The following is a 27555-nucleotide window of genomic DNA, read 5'->3' on the forward strand; positions in this document are numbered from 1 at the left end:
ATAATCTCATACAGTACATACAATATTAGTTATAAATATTTTTATTTTTATAGGAGTCATTTTTATTTGTAATTAGAGAAATTGATCATTTTAATGTGTATAAAATGACAAAGACGTTAATTCGATGATGAAAGAAGGTTTAATTGTGGAATCAGGCACATAATAGGCATGTACATACATTATATTATATATTTATTTACTGCATTAAAAAAATTATTTTCGTTATTTTCCTTATTTCATAGGTGATTTCTATGACTTCATCTCTTCATATTAAAACAATAGTAATTATACATATTTAATTTATACAAATTAAGAAAAATATTTCAACGAAAAAGAAAAACAAAAATAAGAATTTACACTCAACATTAATAAGTACGAATTTTGCACATTTTACCCATTCGTCCTTTACAACGAGTTAAAATTATTGAGATATTTTGTTTTAAAACAACGCTTAAGGCAAACGATGATGAAATGCTCTTGGCATTCGTATTGGTGTTGGTGGTGGGAATGCGAGAGTTGCTCTTCTAGATGCTGGGTATTGGTAAATAATGTTGATATTTGCTAAACTAATGTCACTCATTTCTAAGTCTTTTCACATAAACCCCCTTACACACGCCTTTTTTTGAGCAGTTTGTCCTTATTCTGTAGTGTAAAAAATCCGTTGACCCATTTCAGATCGGGCTTCGAAAATCGTACAGTTTGACCTTCGCCACAGGCATTCTCTGCAGCATAGATGCCTTTAAGCATAACGCTAGAGCCTGTACCACAAGCCAAAGCGCTGCCGACGTCGAATAAGCATGGATCGTTGACCACGGAACTGCAGACACTGGTTTCATCTGCTCCGCAACTCTCTCGCGCTTGGGGTATTGTGTTTGAAACGTGCATGATGGCGCCTTCCTCGTGAGCTATGAGAAATTGAGGTTTTTAATTTAATAATTTAAAACGAAGATAAACCCTCATATATTCGTACACATTTGTTATATATACAGTGAAACCTTTCATGGGCGGACAGTCACCGTCAGTCAGCTTTTGTCCGTGCCAGAGAGGTGTTCACTCAAAAGAGGGTAACTTCCTCCGATACATAAGATTTGGGGTAGAAAAAAATATCCGCTCATAGAGGTGTTCGTTAGGAGAGGTTACACTGTACATATATACATTCCGTGTATATGGGGGCTTTGAATCTCAACGGAAATTGAATTTTGCGAGCACTCAGTAGAAAACTAAAATCGCTCCGGGCCTCGTATTCGAGAAGAAAATATCAATCCTGAACGATGTCATTCAAAGAATTTCCGGGGAAATTCGAATTATTTGCTCTCAAAATTCATTGTTTGTGTTTTTATAAACATTTTCCGTTGGGACAGTATAGACTTTTATGCACGTTGCTATAAAGTACTTACTTTTGATTGCTTGTTTACCCCAACCGGTAGTAATGCACTTCTCACCCGGTTTCGGATCCTCGTTGGTTACACAAATAGGCTTAATGTGTTGCGCAAACTCTATTCTCTTATCCAACGCTAAAACCGCCATGTCGTTAGAGCCCGTTGATGGATTGTATTCGGGGTGTATATCAATAGACTTAACCCCGACGATTTGGAAAGGTAGCGGTTCACTATCTCGTCCTAGCTCCCATTCCCCACCTTTAACTTTCAAGTCATTGGGTGAGACGCTATCCCAGCAAGATATGAATTTGAATTTTATTAATATTTTCTTTCGCACGAAAATAAACTCAAGGCTTACCCTTTAACAACTGAGGCTGCTGTCAAGACAATTTGGTCACCAATAATAGCTCCACCGCCGAGTAAGGTCTTCGACGAATCTTTCAGAATCATTGCTTGCCATGGTATTTCCCCAAAGTTTGCGTCAACATCTTGGATACCCTGCGGTTTGGTATTCTAAAAGCGAGATACATACATACATATTTAAGTTTATACGAGAAATTATTTTTACATGCGTGTACTAACCTTGTTTCTGGTTGCACATACACCAGCCAAGTTAATTGGCCATGGATCAACGTAATTGGCGTCGCGGCAACATTTGCCCGGCAAACCATTCTCGAGTGTGCAGTCTGTAAGGGGAACACGGAAAACCGATTCGGCCGATGTCACATCTATGGGTTGATCTATTATTACACCGATGCTATTGCAAAGATTTTCCGGTGTGCACTCCAAAGCAGAGGCACATTTGGATAAATGTCTTCGATTATCAAGTGGAAGTGACAAGATGTCTTCACCGCGCTGCGGGGGCGTAGGCTTCGGTATTCTTGGAGGCAACGCTGTTACAGTTTGGGTAACTGTATTTGAGGGTTGTCTAATATGGTAGTCGGATGGCGGGAATGCAGGACTTGGTGGCAGATATGCATTCTGTGGTGTAGGAATGGCCTGTGATCGTGGAGTGGTTACACTTGGTGGAGCGGCTGGTTGGTACGAGGTCTGTGTGAATACTTGACGCGATGGTGTAGTACGTACAGGAGGTATATATTCGTTGCGCGGGGTTATGGGTTGCGATGTAGTAGGAAGTGTACTTGGGGGTAAATATTCCCGCTGTGGTGTTGTTAGTGGTTGACGAGCTTGAGTTGACGGTTGACGAGGTGGAGTTGATGGTTGATTATATTGTGCTGGTGGTTGGCGAGGCGGAGATGGTGGTTGACGAGGTGGAGTTGATGGTTGTTGAAATTGAGTTGGTGGTCTGCGAGGTAGAGACGGTGGTTGACGAGGTGGAGTTGATGGTTGTTGAAATTGAGTTGGCGGTGGACGTGGTAAATCAGGTCTTTGTGGTGTAGATGGGGGTTGATAGGGCCTACCAGTTGTCGGAATGGTGAACTTCACCTCCGGAGTTCGAAGAACATACCCATCATCAGTCAGTGTGGTGGAGGGTATTCGGCAGCAAATATCAGGAGAATAACAACGATTGCTCTGAAATGATGAAATGGGTATATATTGTATAATTTTTTTTTTCAATAAAAACAGAGTTTAACGTAGGTATTACAGACTTATTATTTCGGATAGTGATAGCATGAATTGGGATCAGTCACTTAAACCTCTTTTTTTTAGTACTTAGGGATCGAGGGAGCTTTATGTGTGCTGTATTTTTACTTTTATTTATATGTACATGCACACACTCATACTTCTCCATGTGTTTGTGCACATTCCTTCAATATGCATATGCATAGACGTATGTATGTATGTATATATGAATGTAGAAATAAAAATACCTCCTTGACATTTGGCATCATGGAGCGGTTTGTCGCAGAGATTTGCTTTTTAGAGTTTTATAAATGATCCATCATTTTGGGACAGATAACAAATGCAGTAATGACTTCAAGAAAGGCTTTTAATTTTCTTACTGTTTTTTTTTGTTTTGTCATGTTCTGTGACAAGTTTTTACTTACAATAACTTACTCGCCAATTGATGTATACATTTGTATTGGTATGTATGTAGGTGTGCATGGATGTTTGTGTGCTTGTGCATAGTATGCTGTCTGTACATGACAAGATTGAAGTAGGCATTTTAAGGTAATTTGTTAATAGGGGTTATTTTTAATGGCATTGCTAAATGACATCCAGCTGCTTAATGAAGTTGTTCAGAAGGTTTACAATGGTATGTACACAGACATACAGACATACATCATACATACATGTGCACGTATGTGTTCATACAACCAAAACTCTCATATTAAGATTTACGCTTATCTGTCAGATGCTTGGGAGCATGCACTTCCATATGTATTTACATACAAACATACACGTGTGCAAACATATTCATGTATGTATGTGCAATAACAATAAGATGTTAATTTCATTAAAATGTGGTTTTTCGGTTTGGGGCCGTACATGAATAATAACTTGTGTAAATACCTGTACATACAAGCATACGTGTACAAACAGGCACACAAAAGTATGCACTTAGAGGAAAATAAGGGTAATGATGCTGTCTATTGGCAGGTAATTTGACTTTTCATTGCGAACCTTGCAAACTTCTACGTCGATACATAAATGCCGAAGTGACATGCATACATACTTATGTACATATTACGTGTACGAGTGTATAAATAGCTAAAGGGTATACCCACATGACTGAAATTAAAACAGCAAGCAAATCAATGTTCAGAAATGGAAGCAACAGTTCTAATTAATTAATTCGATGAAATAATAGTGAACTTAAAGCTTAGTATAGCTTTTTTCATTTACAAACTTGCGAAAAAAATGCCCGCCTATTCCGGCCGCTGTAGCCGAATGAGTTGGTGCGTAACTACCATTCGGAAGTGCATAGATTCGAGTCCCCTTGCATGAACAATTTTTTTCTAATAGCGGTCGCCCCTCGGTAGGCAATGGCAAATCTTCGAGAGTATTTCTGCCATGAAAAAGCTCCTCATAAAAACCGTTTGCCGTTCGGAGTGGGCTTAAAATTGTAGGCCCCTTTATTTGTGGAACAACTTCAAGATACACACCACAAATAGGAGGCCAGACGCCTAACAAAAGGGTGCGCGTCAATTATTTATTTATTTTTATTTCGAAATCTTTTTCCCAAGAAACTTCCCATTTGCGCATATGGAAAGTGAAAGTGCCAATACAACATATATATTTTTTCTTTCTCTAAATTTAACTATTCGTCAAAAATCCTGAAATTGCATTTTATTCTACCATCAAAAATATTTCGAAAACGTGATTCAAGTGTATAAACATACTTATTGAAAATACCTCTTAAAGGCTGGCTATGCATAATTAGCAAAGAATTCGACTGAATTTCTAATCATTCGACTGGATATTAATAAGACCTTTCACACTTTATCTATTTATTTTCTCAATGCATGTTAAGCTTTTCCATTAATTTTAACCTAGTCTAGAAGTGGTGCAATTGAATTTGAGTGAATCTACTCGAAAATATAAAACGTTTTGTACTGGGATTTTTGTAGAAGGTGTCTTAACACGGAAGAAGACGAAACAATCAGACACTGCTTATGTGAGTGTGAAGGTTTAGCCACAAGGAGACTTCGCACTATTGACAGTGCATTCTTACAGATGTAGAGGATAAGCGCATCTAAAACTAACGAAGCTTTGCTCATTTATAAAAGCTACAGAATGGTTAGAAAGGAACCCATAGCGTAGGGATAAATTCCAGTGGTATCACAATGGTTCTAGGACAGGTCTAAGTGTGCCATTACGACAACCACCCTGCCTACCTACCACACATATATTATATGTATGTAAGTGGCTGAGTGTATGCCGTTTGCTGGAAGAGCGTCATAACTCAAAGAGTGAAAAATTCAAGAAAGCTTTCCATTTACTATACTTGCCACTCAATTGGCTATAGGGGGCATGCAACATGAAATGCTAAAAATTGTTTTGCTTAAAAGCCATCGTTTCGCGGCAAGGATTAAAATTTCTGCTGCGGAAAATCTTATAATCTAAAACTGTAGGTTTGCTCTAGAAGCTGCAACAAACACCTAACAAAAGTCGTAAGATTCATCTTGTTATATATAAGGGCATATATGTACATATATACATACATATGTATATAAAATAATATACGATCTGTGTGTTCTTCTCTATGCCGACTGCTTTATTCATGATTGTTCGAATTCAAGTATCTAATTTCTTTCGAACATGTCGCGCCAACAATATAATACATTTTTCCTTTATGTACTTAATCGTCTTCAAAGTTGGCGCCATAAATGTAGCGAGTTGGTTTTTACCCTTCAATGAAGAGTGAATGGTGTCTACGATCATTCAAACAAAACAAGAAACGACCTAGACCTTGAGATGTGACGTCGTTTATTAGTATAGTTTAATGTTGGTATTTATAAAAAGTTTATTAGTTTTATTTAAGTTAAGTTTAACGTTTAGCTTCAACACAAAGCTACTTGGAATAGCCACTGCTTAAATAGATAGATACGAATACACATTGCGGTTTACTGCTCTTGGGGATGATGTAAGAAAATTACTTGAAAATAAATTCTATTTAATTACGTAAAAAATACACTTGTATGTACATAAATACATATCTACATATGTATACGAGTATATAAATATGCACAATTATGTATATTTAGCGTATCTATTTGTAGTAGAGTGGTTGATGCTTCTTATTCAAAAACGAACTAAATTAATTAGTTGTCAACTCATTCGCAGAGAATGGAGGAACAATAACTTAAATGCGGAAGCAGGAAAAAAGGTTAAAATCAAAATGCTTCTTGGTGTTTAGTATCCAGAGCCATTCTTACGTTCACACACACATATGCATGTATGTATGTATGTATGTGCCTATGCACATAGACAATGGAGCGGACCTGAGACAGTTCAAAAAATCTTCTATTAGAAAGTACTTAAGGAATCCAATCACACCTGGCTGTTGTAGAGAACTGGGCCACAAGTAGACCACTGACCTCAATATGAATACACGCAAAAACATTGTTTTGTAAATTAAATTGAAATTTTAGAGAATTCTAAAAATATACGAGTGTATATTGTAAGATTTTGTTTGTTACACTAGTGTAGAGAAAAAAATTCCTAAATTCGTCTCCAACGCTTATGTAAAATGGGTTGTTCAGTCCGCATATCAAATAACAGGTTTTGATTAAAAAATGAACAGATGGATCATAAAAATTAGGGTTTCTGGGACGGAGTAATGATAAGCGATTAATGTTGGTCCCTTATGAGAGAGACAAGAGACCTTACTCGAATTTACTCGAATTCGGAGTTTTTGTACTTGGCAACTCTGATTCCGCATTTTCAATGATATTTTCGAATAGTTTATTTGATACATGAGAACTGGCAACTATGTTACTCGAATTCCATGTCATTTCATGCTATCTTTAAAAAATGCAAGTATTTTAATAATTTATTATTAAATACAACAAGTTTGATCGTCAAATATTTGTTAAGCAAGCAAACTCCAGCACACAAAACAAAGCCAATTTGGAACATGGTGGGATTTATGAAATCGCATTCGCATTTGACAAACGGCTACATAAAGTGTGCTGATGCCCTAGAAATTTTAGAGTAACTAAGTTTTACTGTTGGAATCACTGCGGTAGATCTTATAGATGGAGATAGCTCGTGAGCTACGCTTCGCAACACGTAATTGAAGGCTTCCTTGCAAAGTTGAAGCTGTAATTTCAAATTCATAGACAATAACAAATTTATACCCAGTCATATTACATTTGCATGTTTGTATTTATCTACTTTGCGATAGTTCCACAATATTTAAGTGATTCCTATGGGATTTCTGGGATTTATTTCTTCATTCATTTCTTGGTTCATTCACAATTCGAAATAATTCATTCCTTTGCTTTGTTTCGTACATTACTGAGTAGCAATTAGCACCTTGGAGCTGTATTTTGACGTCGTAGGGACGCCAATAATGGTTTAGGCTCTGGAATCCGAATGAGATTGAGTTCCATAAATAATGGGCATGTCTTCGCTATCTAGTAAACGAATAATATACCGAAATTAAATTTATGGGTAAAAAAAACCATTAACTATTTGCAAATCTCTGTTATCAGTCATGCGCCTTTCTTGTGTAGCTGGGGAATAACATATCTCAAAAAATTACTGAAGCCAAAATAACAAATATCGGTGTGTAATGTCAACTTGTGCTTTTTCAATTTTTATTTTCTTGGTGCAACAACAACATTTGAAAATACTTTGGCCATGGCCGTGTGGAAAGCCCCTTAAGTTTGTAATAAAATATACAAGTATTGGACATCGGATTCGTCATTATTTCTATTTTGATAGAAGGGATAGAAGGAAGTAAAGACTCAGAATCAATGCAGGCGCATCTCTATTACTGTTTTCAGACATGCGAAAACATATAACTTAAGACTCAGCTACATAGCGCCCAAGGAATTTAAGAATCGTGTATAAATATACGCAAAATTCCTTTTCATCATACGGGTAATGATACTCTTGTGTAGGCATAAAATGTAACTCAAGCTAATTTTGGATTGGGCAAGTGCGAACGGACAGTGATAAACGTTTTCGCGGTTTACAGCTGACCTCTTATACTCGTAGTAGTTCACGCTGCCAAAGTTGTCGGAGATGCTTTCAAGCTGGTACCCGCTGCTGCTTTCAACGACCTTGCAACGCATTTTTCGCATATTTTATTAACGTGCGTACACTTACACACACACATGGACACATATGCACACACATACATATGCATATACCATACAACAACTTAAGCGGAATCCTCATGTTGGCAAAGGCGGCTCGTGACATGGCAATCGGTAGCTTGGCGAATAGCCATACATAGTCGGAATTTCTCAGTAAATTGGAATTTATCCCTCTTCACACTTTTGTAAATGAAGGAATGTTAATATTATAATATAGGTCTTACTTCGTTCAATTTTAGAGGTCTGCTTTTTCACACATATTTGTGCTTGTTTTAAGAGAACAACACCTTTCCGACATTAACAGTTTGTGGCTTTAAAATGCCCTCCTATTCTTTTTCGCATTCCCTGAAATAATCTTTACTATTCCAATCGTCTACTCTTTGCTAAGAAAAAGAAGACAACATTAACCAAAATTTATCAAGACAACAAAATTCAGCAGGCGATGAAGGTATCAACAGAGTCTTCATCAACCTCATTTAATATATCATGGCGTCAATGACTGCATAACTAAGAAAGTGAGCTCCAAAAGACGGTAATGCAACTGATATGTTGCTGAAAGCCAGTTGCCGCAATTACTCGTACGGATATGTAGTTACGTACTCATATGTGGTCATTTGTCTTGCCTTCATTGTGTTTTGTTTTGGTTTTTGCAGTTGAACTGTATTGAACCTAAATTTGCACTTAGTAGTAAGAAAGAGAAACAACAACCAACAACCAAAAATCTGAATAACCGGAAAGGGAGAAAAAACAACATCTCTGTAACATAGGGCTGGGGAAATTATGCAATACGTATACAATGATACGAGTACAGTACGAGTAATGTAGCAAGCCACCACATACAATGCCATGTGTACAAAAGTACGAACAGACCTCCATACACACATACATAAATAAATACCTACATATCTACTCTCCGACACACTTGCAACTTACAATGTGCAGTTGGGCACAAATACAGAATAAAGTAGAGCTACAACAGCAATTATTGGATATACGCGGATGTCTTGCGGACAAAGGATGGTTTTTCGAAACTTATGAAATCAAATGTATTTATTTGCATCCATTTAATTTTAGAAATGCACTTTTTCAAAATAAGGTAAGGCCGGATAGAAAAAAAAAAAAAAATTGTGTAAAATATTTTTGTACTAATTTCTAAAAAAACTCACCTTGGTTTTTTGTACATATTCGGCTGAATCAATTTCTCCATTATTGCAGAAGCGAGATGGAACACAGTCGTAATCCTTTGAGCAAACGTCGAAGGGACGTTGAGTTGTAGTTGGTGGTGCAGGTGGACGATATATACAGCACGTGTGTGTTGATGATTTACAGTTCTGGAAAAGTAAAAATATTGGTAATAGGTATTTTTCCCGCACATAATTGTTTTTTTTTCTAATTAATTATGGTTCATGAAAATTGAAAACCATTGAATAAATCACGACTCCTGAAAGTGTTTAAAAGATCAGGGGTTATATACCTTGTGTTGGACTAAAAAATCGAAAATGGCATATTCTAGAAGTACATCATCTTAAAAATATAAATTCAAAAAATCATAAAGATCGGAGCACTAGAACGAAAGTTACAGACCGTGGAAGCGCGCGACCTTATTCATAAATGAAGTGCACGCAAAACTTTGGACGCGATTATCTCGAAGTCGTGTTTTTTGAAAATTACCGGCGCGGTGATCATTATTTATAAAAAACTATTATTTGACCGATTTGCATACATTTTTTTTTAATTACTCGAAGTTACAATCTGAACGGTTCACTTTTTATAAATATTTCCATAGTTCGCTGGAATTAATTAATTTTATTTTTTTTAATTTTTCAACCCCTCAAAAATCGTTTTTTTTTCTTGCAGAGCGGTTTTCATATCGAGAAATTTTTTTTTTTGGTAAATGAACCGTTCAGATTCACTAAAAACATTTGTCTACAATACTCGTTTAATTTTTTTGATTTCAGTTGAGCTGCTCATGCGCTACCGTGATCACCGCAAGCCTCTTCTAAAAAACGGCGTTTCGGGAGAGGGGCGATATCAACAATAAGTAATAACATTTTTTAAAATAAAAACACCAAAATGTATTCTCGGAGAGTTACCCATCAGTATGATATATGCCTCATTTGAATAAAAGTTCTAAAACATAATAAAAAAAATTATGACAATCGTCCATTTTTTCGGGCTCACAAGGGATATAACCCTTTAAGTAAGGGTAGCATTAATAACCTAATAACGAACAGTAGTATTAATAACCTATGGATCCTGCCCATTGTGTGTATATCAAGAAAATATAAAATGAAACCGTTAATTTCGCGCAAATATGTATTCATATTTAGTCACATACAAGTCACTTGCAAAAAATTCTCGACAAAGGCCGCTTCTTTTCTTATATTTCATTTAAAACATATCTATTGCATTAAATTGCATATAATCAAAAAACTGTGACAAAATTTTCTGCGCATATAAAAGCATGCAGAAAATTGCTTTGGTAGTGTCACTTCAGAGCTCATGCCCAGTAGATATCTTAGTAGACGAAGTACCAAATTGATGGCGGTTCATGTATAAAAAAATTTAACAAATTAAAATTGAATAGACCTTATGAAACTTTTGAACAATTCAATAATTTAAATTAATAAATGAATACACTTGAATTCGTATAAGTCTGTTTTATACCAGCTTACGTTAAAACGTAAACATTCATTTAAATCTTAGCCATTAAAAGTGTGGTCAGACTCTGGATTAAAATTAAAAGATGAAAAGACTAAGAGGAGTTTCGACTTTAGAATTTTGCGATTGTTTCCTATATTCAGAACAAACAAATTTAAATTTAAAATCGAAAATTTTTACTGCGTAGTGCGTCAGTTTAAAATTACTAAATGAATTCATTTTAAATTCTCGATGCCGAGCCGATGTAAAGTACACATACATTCATACATGCATAAAAAACCATGAAATTTAAATAGCCCAAACATTAATTTACAAAACACTATTACAAAATGTTTACATAACACCTACAAACATTTAACTTTAAATATTGTTGAAAATTGATTGCTTAATAAATGGTTTGTGTTTGGAATAACGATCGCCGTGCAGAAAACGAATTAAGCTCATCCATACATATCTGTTTGCTTATATCTGAAGTACAGAGGAACTAATTCGTTAATAGGTTACAGCAATAAAAAAAGCAATTTGAATAGGGTTAATTACGGAAAATATCTGTTTGATTACTGAATAATGAATTTTCTGTTTTCTCACGAACTTTACATCACCGCTAGCAACCATGTTGAATAATATCGGCATTCAACGCTCGGTGTATTAAGTTATTGAAATATCCCTGGAAACGAGGTTATGGATGAATGAGCTAGAAAGCGGTTTTAATGGGTTCAAGCGTAGTATGGATCAATAGGGCATTAGAAGCGATAAAAAAATGAATATATGCCCATCATCTTTTGCTTACGAATCATGACATTGCATATGGCGTCATGCAGCATAATAGGTAACGGTAATTGTGAGCCCCTTCACCTTCCTACAACTGTAGGAATGAAATGGACAGTAGAAGGTTGCAGTCTGGAGGTCCACTCTGAGTTCATTTCAATAAAAATCTCTGCAGCATTTGTTAATGGCACACAGTGGCTTTGACGTAGTATCTATTCTGAGTTTTATGACGCCTAGTTGCTACTTGGGCGTTCAGTTCTTTTGGCGCCATTATTTTCTAGCACACATAATATACCTATCTATAAATGTGCATATGTATGTACGCACACAAATTACTGATGTCAAAATTGCATCAAAATGTTGTTCGAGCATTTGCATCTGCATTTGTACTTACAGGCAATTTGGCAAACTATTGCTATGCATTTAGATATGGGCAGAAGCGTATTTGCTTTACTAGGGGGACCCATACTTTCAGAAAGACATGCTAGATGACCTTAGAAATAAGCGAATCTAAATATTCAGAAAATAGAAATAATACACCAGGCTTCATTTTGGATGTAAGTATCTCTTAATTTTAATAATAACGAACATACACACGGACGGTTCTAAAATGAAAGAGGGTGTTGGAGCCGCAGTATTCCGTTCGGAATTGGGCTATGAGCGGTCATACAAATTAGCGGACTACTGCAGTGTGTTCCAAGTTGAGATCTACGCAGCAACGAAAACAGCAGACTTAATCACAGAGAACACTTCTCCGAACCCTTAAATAAACTTTTACATTGAGAGTCAAGCAGCCATTAAAGCAATACCAAATGTAATGACAAACTCACACTGCGTACGACACTGCCGGAACAGGATGGATGAGCTAGGAACTGAGAAACAAACCACCATCTATTGGGTTTCAGGACAAAGGAATTGATTAAAATGAGACAGTGGATATACTGGCCAAATAAAGCACTAGCACGGCCGCTATACAACCACCCCTCTGCAAACAACGGCTAGATATAGATGCAGCAATGATTCAAGAAGCGCATTCAGGATGGGAAAGAACCAGCTCATGCAGGACCACGAAACTCTTGCTACGCAAGTACAATGATCTACAAACTATATTTTATCTTTTCCCAGGAAAGAGAGTAAGCCTGCAGTGGGGATACTGACAGGACCCTGTCTCACTCCATCGGACGCGGCCAAACTGAAGCTAGTGCAGAACGAAGTCAACGCGAGAGGAGCTCTTGCACACCTACTTTGCCACTGTCCTATACTTAGCAAAACACCAATAAATTGCTTAGGTTCTGCATCATTTTCAACATTAGAAAGTGTGGCAGATCAAAAGTTAACAGCCCACCTAAATTATCTAAACTGTGTATTAAGGAAAAAAATTAAAATAAACTCTCCATACTAACACTTGGTATAGCTATAGATCAATTTCTGGTCTATGTGCTATCTAGAGGATCAAGCAAGTTTAAACTAACCTAACCCATGGAGCATGTGCGTTTCCACGACAGTCGGTTCTACGTTACCGAAACGACCCGGATTTATATCCGGCCAAGAACTGTCAGTCCAGCAGCATTCCCCGTATGTAAGTATGAAGTTCTCGGCACCATAAACACCATTCACAATTTGAGCGGCCTGGCTTGCATTTTCGCATTTATCAAAGGAAAAATGTAGAATGCACGAATTTTCTCTTTGTTGACTTCCATTATTAACACGCTGTAACTCACAACAGAATGGAGCAAACAAAAAACAGGAACAGAGTTTTTTTAGTATGAAATGTCACCTTGGCACTAACATAAACTTTAAATTGTTAGAGAAAGTAATGTATTTTCTTTTCCTCAATTATATGATACGTAATCTTGGGTATCGATCCATACTTATTTGGTCATTTTTTGCCCATTTTATGAATTAATTAAAATTGAGATGAGAGTCAAAAATTCTCAAGCAATATTTTCCTCCATATAGTTGAACTGCCCTAGTGAAGCATGCATGCGAGTATCATATTCGCAAGAGGTGAATATATCCGTTGATATGTGTTATGCATGCAAGTATGTTTGTACGTGTGTTACTATTTGTGCATCTACATATTTGACAAGTTATGTAAATAAGTTACCACAATCACATTGACCCCAGAAACTATTTTGTGCTGCAGTGCTGCCCAGAAACGCTGACGCAAATTCAATAGAATAAGCAACGATTAATGTTCAATTGCCATTGGTGTTGGCACATGTCAGTTTTTCATAAAAAGCTATTGCTTCTTTATTCCACAAATGCTAATCACGTTAGATTCCATTAGTGCAGATACGTATAATACGTATATGCGAGTAAGTATTATGTATCTATGTGTATGTATGTGTATAGCTACATTCACATCTGCATATGTACACAGATAGAAGTGCAAACAGATCGGCGGGGCTTATATTTTAATTTTCTCATTCTGGTTGATTCGATTCGAAATTATCCTCAGTAAATCGAATGAAATGTCTCATTCATTATTTTGTTACAATATATCTTCAATCTTACAAGCGTCGGCCAAAAACAATACAAGCGACCTTAAGATTTGCTGGTATCGAGCCAACATTGAACGCGACAATAGATTAAAATATAAAAAACTATGTATGTATGTATACATATAACCGTACACATAACACATCACGCTGGTTAATTTATTAGGTAATTGAAAATCTGAAAATCGTAAAAATAACTATTTGCTACTCAGTGGCCGCAAAAGACATACATACGTATTTTGGTTGAATGTAGAAAAAAACAAATCAGAATAATAAATAGATTTGCGGTAAATGAAACGGTTTACTGAGTCGTTTTTTCTAAATCATTTTTGCTTTTTAACGAAACTCTCATATCTCAGAAAAACTTTGATCGTTTCCCTCAAAGCTTGCATTCAAAAATATTTATTTTGAAGCAATTGTAAGACTCGAAGAAAAAATTATATAAGTAAGTAGATATATACATACATTTGAGCCTTACAATAATAGGTTATGAGTATCGAGATATTTTTTCTCTTCTTGATTGACTTATTTTAAGGACTAGTTCCTTTGTACTAAGTCAGCGTGTTCCAGTACGTCGAAATAGCGACTTTCGAGCCGAGAAATTACGCCTTTAGCTTTACAAAAATCTGCGATTGAGGCACGTCGATTGTTGTGGAAACTTACGGTGAGACCTTGGTTAGTAGAAGCGTTGTGAAGGTCTTAACTGCACGGAGATAGTTTGAAAGCATTAAGAAATGGCCCAAATACAAGAATATGGCTCGCAAGTCCGAGTGACGTTTCGTCACTTCCTCGCACCTATCCCAGCTGCAAAACAGGATGAGTATTGGATGGCATTGTGGCTAGCAATAATAATAATAATAATTATTAGTTGCTATCGCGCCGGCTTGGGCACACGGTGCCGAAGCAACTGTTTGCCAATGTTGTCTAATTCTCCCTCTCGTCTCAATTTGAGAGACTCGTCAATTTCTAAAAATTCCTCATTAAGGGTCGTCGGCAAGATCTTTTAGGACGTCCCGTGCAGTGCGATCACTGTGGATTTGAGTCCAGCTCCTTTCTACCTATGCCGGTCGCTGGCTTGCGCAGTGCATGGCCAATTCATTTCCATTTCCGCTCTGGTATTTCAATGTCTATTGGTTTTTGTCTGCTTCGATCAAGGAGTAGTTCGTTTTATATTCACTTGTCGGGCCACCAGATATGGAGGATGGCCCTAAGACATCGGTTCGCAAATGTTTGCAACTTTCCCGTCACAGATACAAGTACCCACCACGTTTCGCATGCGTACAATAGAAAGTACTTAATATTCCAATTTAAAAAAACATACGCTGAGGCGCGTACGCCTTTTTGAGACTTGCAAAGGCTGTCTTGGCTTTTTTGTCGTCAAAGCTCGTCACTAAGTAAGTAGGTAAGGCGTTTGAGTGGTGTATTCAGGGAAATAAATACGACAAAAGTCTCATCGTCGTCGTCTGAAAAATAATACCTTTTTATGCGGAAAGGTTGTGTATTTCGATGGGCAATATTTTCAGGAATATATCCAAAAATGCACCGATAGTAAAACAACCTTACACTCCATAATGAACAGAAAGAACAAATCTTACTTAATCTCCTGGGATAAGGAAAAATATCTTCGATAGCCAAACCCCTTCTTCGCTATTAAATACTACTTCTCCAGAAAACATATTAAAAATATCGCAATACTTATTACGAACAGGATTAAAACTCTTAATTTGATATGGACAACCACTTCTTAATAGCTAATTTCATAATACCCTCACTCTTACGTTTAAGTCTTAATTAAATTATCCTTCTTTATATCCGCATCAGCGAGCCGAAGGCCTTGGCAGCCAGAGCTCCTTATTTCGTGTAAAAATAATTTATTGTTTTTCCTCGTTATAAATAAATAAATAAATATCCAAAAAATATTCAAACTTTGCAAGAAATATTAGTTTTCTATTTGTATCCGCTATCCATACGTTGGAATATAAATATCCTATTGTGTTTTTCTAGTTATGCCATGTAATAACAAACTCATATTAAATTTATGTAAGTTTTAGATTTATGTAAAATTTTCTTTCTGCGTATTCATGGTGAAAAACACATGCAAAAGCACACACAAAATATATCTTTAAATACACCTGACTTACGTGCATATATTGTTCTTGTGTTACGGTAAATGTTCTTACCGTCAAACTAATCTCAAACGTCAACTGTTGGCGTTGATTTTACCCTTCAAAGTCGGTATCATTTTTAACTTTGCGATATCGCGGGGATTACTGCTTGTTTTGGTATTTTGGTGCTGCGTGACAAGCACTTGTCATATGTCGGATGGTGATTATGTAGACCGGTATACCATCGACTGCCGATTACGAGCAAGTTCTGATGACAAGAGGCTGTATGGAGTTGAAAGCTTTTGCTTTTGAAATCGCTAATTAAAATGTTTATTAACTAGAATTTATGCCTCTCTGGCTTAATAGAGTAACATCAAGTTTTTCAGTATTCGAACTACACGTGGCTATATAATATTGCTTTATATATATATTATATATGCATAACGTATCCGATACTGGTGCTAATGGTGGTACTAGTATTAGTTAGTATTCTTCTAATATGTGTATTTACATGATGTAACATAGAATATTGGAATAAAAGAACGTCCGGATTGAATGAACTGTATGTATTCTTACATACATATGCGCAAAAGAGTAATTAAAACCCTTTTAAAATTCGTTTCAAGTTCTTGTATACATATGCGAGTGTGTTCGCTTCAATTAATCTATTTTGGAAGGAAATATAGTATTAAAATTAAATATGCAAAGGTTTCATACATTTGCTGCGTTGATCAAAAGCAACCAATTTAGAATTTTAATAGTTTTTTAATAACAATATTTGCTTAGCATTTTATATTGGTACTTTTGATTATTTAATTATATATTTCAATATATTGACCGCGAGTTGTAAGGCCTTGAATATGCAATTCCGTGACATAGACGAGTAAAATACTCAAAAATAAACTTCACATGGAAGTCATTACGTCTTCTACTTCTATTATTTATCGTTCAAATACAAATTACAAAAATACACGATGTTTTATATTCACTTCGCCCAGAAGGGAAGTGCGCCCTTCTCTTCTACGTCAGTCGATGTGTCGCCTAGCTGCTCTCTCAATTTCAAAGTTATGATAATTTAAATTCATACAGCGACCTCAATTAAAAAGCGATAACCCATTAGTCCGATACCTCATCGCATCTCTATAATATTAGCGTAAATTTTCAAAGGAACGAAGGGTTTTTAAATTTTAAGGAGTGGTTGGTGTGACCACCAACTATGTCATTTGCATATATTAGTTTGGTGAAAAAGCAAACCATCAATTTCCCGGTAGATGGCTGTAGTGATCGATAGCCAAGCTGACATTGAATTGAGATTCATTCAACTGAATTTCACACTAAAAAGATCTTTTGCTGTTTTTTGTTTGTTCTATTCTGTTGTGAGTTATGGGGTGTTAATAATGGAAGTCAACAAAGAGAATATTCAGTGCAGTTTACAGTTTTTCTTTGAAAGTCGAAAATGCAAGCCGGGCCGCTCAAATTGTGAATGGTGTTTATGATACCGATACTGTAACAGCTAATTACGAGCAATTTTGGTTTCTCGATTCGTTCAGGTATTTTTGATGTTGAAAGTGCGGCTCTCACAGGCAGACCTGCCATCGAAAATGTACAGAAATAATCGAAGTTGATCATGAAGCTGCATGTTAGTAGCCATACCCTCGCCGAAGAGTTAAAGTTCGACCATAAAACGGTTTCAAACATTTTACGCAAAAATATTGGATTTCTTTTATAATAATATATAAAAACTAATAGATACATATGTATATTACATATATAGGAATAGTGCATAGCTTCTCTTTATATCCTTTGTTGAGATAAGTTTTTGTGGACTGTAGCCTTTTCATTTTTAAAGGTAATGGAACTTATAAAAAATCGACTAAAAAGTCACAAAGCGTAGGAGTTCGGCTGGTCTCGAATTGTATGCTATCTGTGAATATGAAATATCAAATAATCGATAATACCGCGCAATTAGCTTTTGTGTAACTACTATTCGAGAGGGACAATATTAAGATGCATAAAACAAATTGGAGCAGCGGCTCAGGCTAACATCTAAAAAAGAAAGCACACCCAACCAAAATCTTGCAATGATATTATATTTGATCTGCTTTGAATTAGTTTAGATGGCGAAAAAGTGGCATTTTGATATCACAGATCTCTACGAAGCATGTCTGAACTAACCAACCGGATCAGTTGATGAAATTGAGTTTACTTTGAGTACTCAAAGACGGTGAATGGATGTTGCTTTATGGTCATAATTGGGCCAAATGAGTTTGTCTCTTCTGCAGGGTGATATCAGATGGCATCTATGCCCTGGTTGATAAATATAATTTGTTATACTTTTGATGTTGTTAAACTTATTCCATATGGATTAAAATAGCTAAACAAATAAGTTTATAAGGCCATGACATAATAAATCAATACTGTTTCGTTTTTTTTTTTTTTTTTTTGACCGCTGACTTTATCAAAATTGGAAATTTTTTATTTGAAAACTATTCAAGGTCATTATGTTGCAGATTTCCGTAAACTCGAATTTTATTAATTAATGAGTACTAGGAAATCGCAGATACCTTATGAACCGGATGATCTGATTTAAATATGTATTATATTTTCGCCTGGCCTTAAACTGCGATAGTTTAGTTGTGAGAAAAACTGAATTACATTTAGCCAGTGCTTGTTTGCCATGAGAATTGAATTGAAAATTTAGTTTTTGTATATTACCATTCTCAAATTAGGCATTCAAAATGGAAAGACGTAAATTTCAATTTCCCAACATTCGTCATAGTCCATTAAAAATATACACCGCGTACAGTAAAATCGCACAAATAAATTTCTATTGCAATTGAGACCATTTGCTAAACATCAACTGGTGATCCGAATAGCGTGGGCATTTCCTAATGCATGAATTGGAACGAGTTGCACAAACTGAAAATGTATAAGTATTTCTCACAGTGCTTTGGAAAGGCTAATGTTTCACACAAATTAAATGTGTGAATCAAAAACACAGTTGAATTAGCAATGAAATTACAAAATATTTATATATTGTACTTTGAGATTTTCTTAAGGCATAGCTTGAACTTAACAACCTGTTGGCACAGGGTTTTTTGTTGATATGCAATAATAGAAACGCAAATTACTTTTTAACAACAATGGCAATTGCTTCATTACAAAGTCAAGTTTAATTCTCGTTGACTTCCCTGTTCACATTATTTTCGTTTGCTCGTTTGTTAAGCAAATTGCCTGCTTCAAAAAAACCATGAGTCTACACTTAAAGCAATTCCCATAAGTGGCATCGCAACAAAATCAAAAAAGAAAGAAAAAACTTTAAAAAAAGCCATCAGCGCCTACGAAAATGCCCGCCAACATACTTTTATTTAAGTAAAACATATGAACACTTGGAGAATAGTAATATTTGTATAAGTGGGCATACATACATACATACATATGAACATATGAACATTTGTATTTATTAATCATGCATGTAAGTAGGTATGTACTTGCACAAATCATGGATGGATACTACTCGTAAACACAAAATGCTTACTACACTACGCTTTTGCTCTTGTTGCTTGTGCGCCGAGTTAGCCGACGTCAGATAACTGCAAGCGTCAATTGAGCCTCAATTCTACACAGCGACCAAATAGTATAATTACATTATGCATAAGAGCTTGCTCTTATGTACAGGTACAAGCATGTAATTCATGTATTCATAAATCGATACAAACGTGTGTACATACATATGTATATGCAAAGAACAAGTTCGCAGCTGAAGTCTTTCGTTTACCCACAACACGGACATGCTTCAAGTTGTTGCGAAAGCAGCATTTAAATACATTTTTGATTAAAAATCATTGAGTAATAATTTTCAAAACTATTAACCTCTAAAAACAAATAGCATAACCGATAGAGGGGAATTTCAATGCAAGTAAATTTTTAAGTATGCACATAAATACAGGTACATGATGATGTCCACTAATAATATATACTCAGAGGTATTTAAATCCGCATCACTTACTTGAGCCTTTTGCGCTGGGTTTGCAAAATAGCCATCGGAGCACTGGCTCTTCAAAACGCACTGTTTGCCTGCGGAACACTTCAAAACCTCTTCAGGTGGTAAATAAGTGGGGCCTTGGAAGGGCGATGCTTGCCGACTTATAATTGCATGCTCCAAGAAAATATTTGATACAGGATTAATCGCGTTCGATTTACTTGGATTAGCTTTAATGCCGTTCTGGTATTCGCCATTAAGAAACATGTTGGACGAATATTGTGCGAGAGTGAGTCCACAGCATAACGTGACCGAAAGGCCGAAGAAAAGCCGTTGATGCGCTAGCATTTCAAATTCTATTTGACTTGATTAAGCCGTTGAAGTGGAGTTGCAGTAACTGTAAATAAAAAATAAATAAGTGGGTTATTATACTTAATACCATTTTATGCGAGAATAAACATGTAGAAAATTAGTAACTACTATGTTTTGCGAAGGCAAAATAATTGAAAAGCATTAAAAAAAATTATTTAATCCATCAGTTAATAATAATTCTAAGCTTAAATAAAATTTACTAATTTATTAATTTTTCTCCTACTTAAGTTTTAGTAAATTTATTTGCATATATTTTTTTTTATTATTTATATCTTCTCTTGACTCAGATTTTGCAGCCCTACTCTTTACCCAAACAGCTATACATCTACAAGTACCTATTTATGAAAGAACCCACCCTCGTCGTTGTAAAAAACCGGTGCTTTGGTAAAATCAAATATTCCTTCAATGCACTAAGCACAATTTCACAGTGTTTTTTATTTTCTTCCACATTTTAAATTAACTATAAATTTAATCATAAAATGTTAAAATAAAAATAATAATTTAAACAAAAAATATAATTCATATGTAAATAAAAGTATACTTAAGGTATATCAAGTTGGCCACCTCAGGCGAGTGAAAGAAACAGTTATAGAGAGTAGAAAGTGAAGAGTTGGAGGCTCTAATGATTGGCAAGTCGAGTGGGCGAGTACTGCTGGGGCAACTGCTTATTATAAAAGTAGCACGGACTTTTAGTCAATTTTTCCTAAGTCGGTTAAGAACTAAATTACTAATTTATGTGACAGGTGAATGAAAAAAACAAATAAATAGCGCAACTTTCTTAAGTACAAACAAAACTAAAAGCAGACTGTGAAAGTATTTAAATGCCTAAACTGAATTGTCTGCATTTTCATTTTTTTTAAACTGAATACGTTTTTTCTAATTACCAAATACTTCTATAAACACTTCACTACCGACGCTGCTTCAAAAATGTAATAGTATTATATTTAAAAAAATAGTAGCGCCTCGGCAAGCCAATAAAATTCTCATCATAGACCATTTACTGCCAGAAGCCCTAAACACAAATTAATATAACTTGAAAAAAATGTTTGCTTAAAGTTTCTAAAGTTATACCCGCCACACTCTTATTATTGCATACTCACTTATGTTTTTAGTATTTTTTTTATTGCATGAACAATTCAAGCGACGACCAAAAGAGTGACAGATTAACTGCTAAAAGTGGCAGGAGGTAACATACATCTTGGTGAGAATCAAATAAGGTGTGAACGCTTCAAACGTCAAGACTGGTGTTAAACAAGAGTTTCCAAATGTTTTCAACGTTATCAGTTACAAACATATGCTGTTGTGTACAAGCACAGGCATACAAATATACATGCATATGTATAAACATATGTACAAGCAGCTAACTTCTTTTTCTGCCAATATTTTTTCTTTTGAATGAAGCTCATAAATCAAACGTTAAGCGTCAGTTAATAGACTATCACACACATGTCACCACATATACAAATGCACATGGCTGTCTATTTCAGTTGGTTTCATATATATGGTACCTGTGTGATTATGTATGTAGATACTTTTGGAGTATTAACATTAATGCTTACAATTTTAAGTTCTGGCTACAAGCCAGGGGCGACACAGCAACTTTTGTATTTCCTTGAGATCTAAAAGGTTCAGGTTGCTCTTTGGATATTTGCTCGTTTTACTGAAATATTATATGACGAAACTAATAATGCAAAAGCTTGCAAGAAATTGACAATTATTGGGAATAAAATGACCAATAACAAAAAGAAAATTTGCTAACAAAACAAACAGAAATTTATTGGTAAGAAACTATAGTATATATAATACAAGCGCCAGTATATCTATGTATGTATATGTATATATGTATATGTGTTTGGAATAATTGGTGCATACATCCTGCTTAGGTGTTGGGCCAAATTTGTTGCGCGCGTTTTAGTGTTGTTCTGTTCAACGAATGGAGAGACTATAGTATATTCCGCTTTAGATTTACACTCGGAGACTTATCCTTGCCTGCCGAGCGGCGGCCGCCAATTGAATAAAACCTCTTCCATCATTTGGAGCTTCATCCTCATGGAGCTGTTTTGTCGCTTTGCATCACAATTTGTTAAAGTGTATTAAAGTTTTCCTAATTTAGTCTCAAGTTGCTCTAAATTGCTTGGAAAAAACTCGTATAAAATTCCATTTACCACTAATATTGCCTTTGAACATGAAACAACAACAATGTTGCGATTTGAAAGTCAAATGACGCATAACTTAGAAATAAATGAATGAAGCACTTTCGTCCATTAACGCACACTGTTTTCATCTGATAATAGCTTTTCGAGTATTTGCGTGGAAAAATCGTAGGAAACATTGGATTAAATTGATCCACAAAAATATGCGCAATCAATTTTAATTTAGATCAACTTTTGACGGAATGAGGACAACTTCAGAACACTGTAAAAAAAGTGTGACGGTTCAGGGACAAAGCAGGACAGGTGGTACAATATTCCACTGCTCTTCCAATATTCTACAACTTCCTCTCTCATTATTGCTATACTGCATTATTGTTTTTTTTTACTGCTGCACAGTGCTATTAAATCATAAATTAAGAAAGAATATTTTTTTGAATGATACTTATTATTACTATGGCGGCAGCCGTAACCGAATGGGTTGGTACGTGACTACCTTTCGAGATTGCGTAGGTTCGAATCTCCGTGCAGAAACACCAAAATGATAGATAGTTTTTTTTAATAGCGGTCGCCCTTTGGCAGGCAGTGGCAAACCTCCGAGTGTATTTTTGCCATGCAAAAGCTTCTCATACAAAATATCTGCCATTCGAAGTCGACCCTCCATTTGTGGAACAACGTTGAGACGCACACCAAAATGGAAGAAGGAGCTCGGCCAAACACCTAACAGAAGTATGAACGACCAAGAACTGAGTTATGTTTATTTATTTATTCATTTAATTTAGAAACACGAAGGTTCTTACTGGCTTTTGCCCTAGTGATAATATAATATTCACAATAATATTAATGGAATAAGAAATAAAACAAGCCAAACCTAAAATACAGTTTGAATAAAAAGAATACGATTATATTAGCGAATTAAATGATGCAACAAAGAAGAGACTTGATTTTTAACTATTGTAAAATCCAACGAAATGAAATTCGAAATCTCATTAAATTCGCCAAAAGCCAAAAGCAACAGGTGCATTGGACTCGAAATTCGTTTTGAATATCTTGAGTTAAAAAGGGTGAGGTGCGTTGTAAAAGAAACGCACAATCAATGCCAGCTTGAATTAAATTAAACACAAAAGAAAGCGATAGAACCGCACTCAAGCGCCTTCAATCCAATTAACAACAAGCTGGAACTATAAGCAGGATATGGGACAGAAAATTTAGGCATATTTAAGAAATATCTTTTGTACTCATTCTATTCTTGTGATATCAAATTGGTGATAAGGTCTCCATGGCATATTTAGAAGCATATTCCAACCTAGATCGAAAAAAAGCGCGCTAAACATTAAATTCATCGAGTAAGGGTCTGAGAAGTTTCAACTGTTACGTCTAACAAATCCCAAGACCGAATATAACTTTGAGATAATAGAATTGGTATGTCTGGAGAATGAATGGCACAATGAAAGAAGTCGCAAAAATTACTCCAACGTCTTTGATCTCATCGACAGATTGGAGGACATTATAAGTTTCCAGAATTGAACACATTCACATATACACATGTGCATTTCACAAAAAACTAAAGCCGACTTAGCTCTTTCTACCAACCATGCAATAAGCTACTGGATTCTACTAAAAAAATGTAACTCTCAATCATTCATAACCGTAGCTTAAGAATCTATTTTAATAAAGGTTGAAGAAAACTATAAAAAAATGTTTATTGACCTAAAACAAAACCTGCTAAATTCAAATAAGTGGTTTTGTAAAAAATCCACGGGTATATAGTTTTAAGTAACAATTAAAAATTCCACAACTAGAATGTGTTTAGTATTTTAATAATAATAGCTAATAAAAAATTAACTTGGAGGAATTAATTAAATACAACAAAATAAGAATAAAAATAATCAAATTCAGCTATTCTGCCAATTCCTCATTATTTTCATAATAGCAAAAACAAGATTGAATGCCAAAAGAGTAGTCACACATACTTAAAGACTTAGATACTTGGAGACTAGAATAAAAAGTGTGAGGTTTCTTATTAAGTCAAACTTAAAAATAACTATGCATAAATCCATTGGAATGTAGAACTTTGTATCCATGCGTATAAAAGAATATGGACACCACAGTGGTTACTACATTTGGTAAGACAAAGCAAAATTTACGTTTGAATGTAGATTATGTATTCGAAATGAGTAGATGAGTAGGAATCAGAGATTGTTTACGATCTGTTATTATATTTGAAAGTTAAACACAACCATCAACTTCACACTTTATAATTATGTACACACAAGCACATATATTTTGCTATTACACATACGTGCACATATGTAGGGGTGCTTATTTGTGTGAGTTTGGCGGCTAGTTGTTTATTCGCTGGTTGATTTATTAAGGTAAATTAATATTTAAATTTTTAAATTCCAGTTTCGCAAAAAGTTTCAACTTTCTATTTCTATTAGGATGGCTTTAAGGGAAAACCTCTTTGAATCGTATAAGCAGCACATTAATATTAAGTATAACACACACATGCATATATTTACATATATATTTGTATATCCGTTGTACAATGTTTTGCTATTATACTAACTAAGTTAGTGTGTATTCTTTTGACAAAACCAAAACTGGAACTGTCCTTAGCGCACTTCTTATAAGTCTTTATACTCTTTCTGAAATTACAGCGTCGCCAGCTTTTGCGCCTAAATTTAGGACTCCCTTATTTCTGAAAAATCTTATAAATCTCAGTTTGCATTCTGTAGAACCGAGAGGGCATGATGAAATACTTAATTTTTGCACTTCGTTTGTATGTCGAGCTCGTAAACTTCGTCTATATCAAAATTTTAATCCTGAGAAACAACTAACAAACATAGAACCTAGCTGAGGTATAAACTAGACTTGGTCAATTTCCACCACCAATCGAATTTGCGCTGTTTTTCATATGTAAATTTTTAAGGTTTCGGAATAAAGACACAACTCAAAAGGTGATCTTGTTAACTGATTCGGTATTTATCATTCGGTATCAAATAACAGTGACGTTCTAGTTAGATAATATAACAGTTATCTGTAAATTGTTCAATCGAACTAAACGCAGCAATAAAAAGATGAATGCCTAATAATGCATATGCGAGAATGATCGAAAATACTATTTGGAGCTTTTCATGTTCACACGGAAATGATTTGGGCACTCTACCTGCACAAGAACAAAATCGTTTGGTTTAATGACGTTCCAAAATAGAATATATATGTATATAATTGGCGCTTACACCTTTTTTTTTTGGTGTTTGACCGAACTCCTCCTCCCATTTGTGGCGTGCGTCTTGATGTTGTTTTATTGTACAAATGGACCTACAGTTTTAAGCCGACTCCGAACGGCAGATATTTTTTTGTGAGGAGCTATTTCATGACAGAAATCCACTCGAAGGTTTGCCATTGCCTGCCGAGGGGCAACCGCTATTAGAAACACTTTTCTTAAATTTGGTGTTTCATGGGGACTCGAACCTACGTTCTCCGTTTTTCCGAATGGTAGTCACGCACCCACTTATTCAGCTACGGCGGCCAAAATTGAATATAATTCCAAAAATAATTCGTTTATATTTCATTATAGACTCAAACTGAGTTTGCTGGGAGGACATTAAGGAAGATTTCCCCTTTTTGATATGTAAAATTTCAAGTTTTAGTCAATAAATATGAACAAGTGTGAAATTAAATGATCCCAGTTGCTTTCAGCTGAAATAAGGGCCATCCTCTATGGCAAATATATACAACTACTGGTATTGCACTCATTTCAAGATGTACCTACATATGTACGGATTATTACTTGGATTCTTCCCATGTTAACGTACATAACTATTTTATGTAATTTAATTTAATATACTTAATTTTGTTATTTCACTTTGACACAAAATTGAGTAAATTCATAGAGAATATGTACGTACATATGTATGTATGTATATGCACAGCAAAGACACTATGAAATAAATTCTTTCTAGCCACACTTTTTGCTTTTGTAAACATGCATACTTAATACAAATGTACATAAGTAAATATTAATTGAAATAAATGTTTTGTGTGCAACAATTCATGCGCACGACCTTTTTAACATTAATTATAAACAATTAGGCAATTTATTTGTCTATTTTATAATAAGTCCTTGAGCAGTCACTTTGTCAATATGATGGCAGTATCGCCTTTGTGATATCCTTTTGCAAACGATATTCAAACAAATTAGAGAGTGCGCCGCCCGCTTTGCTAATTGTGCCTACAAATATTTTAATAACTGTATCGGACCTTCTGCACTGAAACATTGATATCCGCTTTATTTCTTATTTTTATTTTATTTTGTACTTCAGCTCAGTTTTCAGTATTCATTTTAAACATCATTTGCGACCGTTAATTATTCGTCTTTTGTACATTTATGTATATTAAATTATTATAATATGTACATTATTTGAACAACGAATTGAAATTTTTAAATTTTGAACTCACTTGATTTAATTTTTTTATTTATTTATTTTTTATTTTTTTGTTGAAGCGAAAATGTTTATTAAACTATAGCACAATCGCACAATTAGAGAACTTGTATTCGTTTGTATCAATATTTTCGTAAGATCAGCCTTTTATACGCCACAGTGAATTTTTGTGGGTGAGCAACGCTCACAGTCTGCATCATCTTTTGACATGCCACAAGTTTTACGGCACCGAAAATGCCAGAGTTGGGAGACTAAGCCAAAACGACATCATTGAGTGGTATAAACCACTTATTCAGGCGACGAAAATCATTCGCTCCAAGTAGTATTGTTGGTGACAAATCGTAAACAACTTCATAAGCCACCGTGCACTCCCTCTCGCTCTCTGTATATTACGTACTCGTAGCAGTGGCTGCAGTGGCTGTAGTGGCTCTCTCTTGATGAGATTCCAATGGCAGAGA

General features: G+C 35.2%; 1 protein-coding gene across 1 annotated transcript; it reads right to left on the reverse strand.

Moving 5' to 3' along the window:
- Positions 1-27306, reverse strand: LOC128867617 (inactive serine protease scarface). Its single transcript, XM_054109027.1, has 7 exons — positions 27114-27306; positions 20155-20524; positions 9277-9441; positions 1962-2912; positions 1738-1892; positions 1398-1666; positions 1-905 (listed from the first exon to the last, which is right to left on the reverse strand). Exons 2-7 carry the CDS (start codon positions 20473-20475, stop codon positions 607-609), a joined length of 2160 nt encoding a protein of 719 aa, XP_053965002.1. The 5' UTR covers positions 20476-20524; positions 27114-27306; the 3' UTR covers positions 1-606.
- Between the last annotated feature and the right edge of the window lie 249 nt (positions 27307-27555).

This window comes from Anastrepha ludens, chromosome 6, assembly GCF_028408465.1.
Source record: "Anastrepha ludens isolate Willacy chromosome 6, idAnaLude1.1, whole genome shotgun sequence".
NCBI lineage: Eukaryota > Metazoa > Arthropoda > Insecta > Diptera > Tephritidae > Anastrepha > Anastrepha ludens.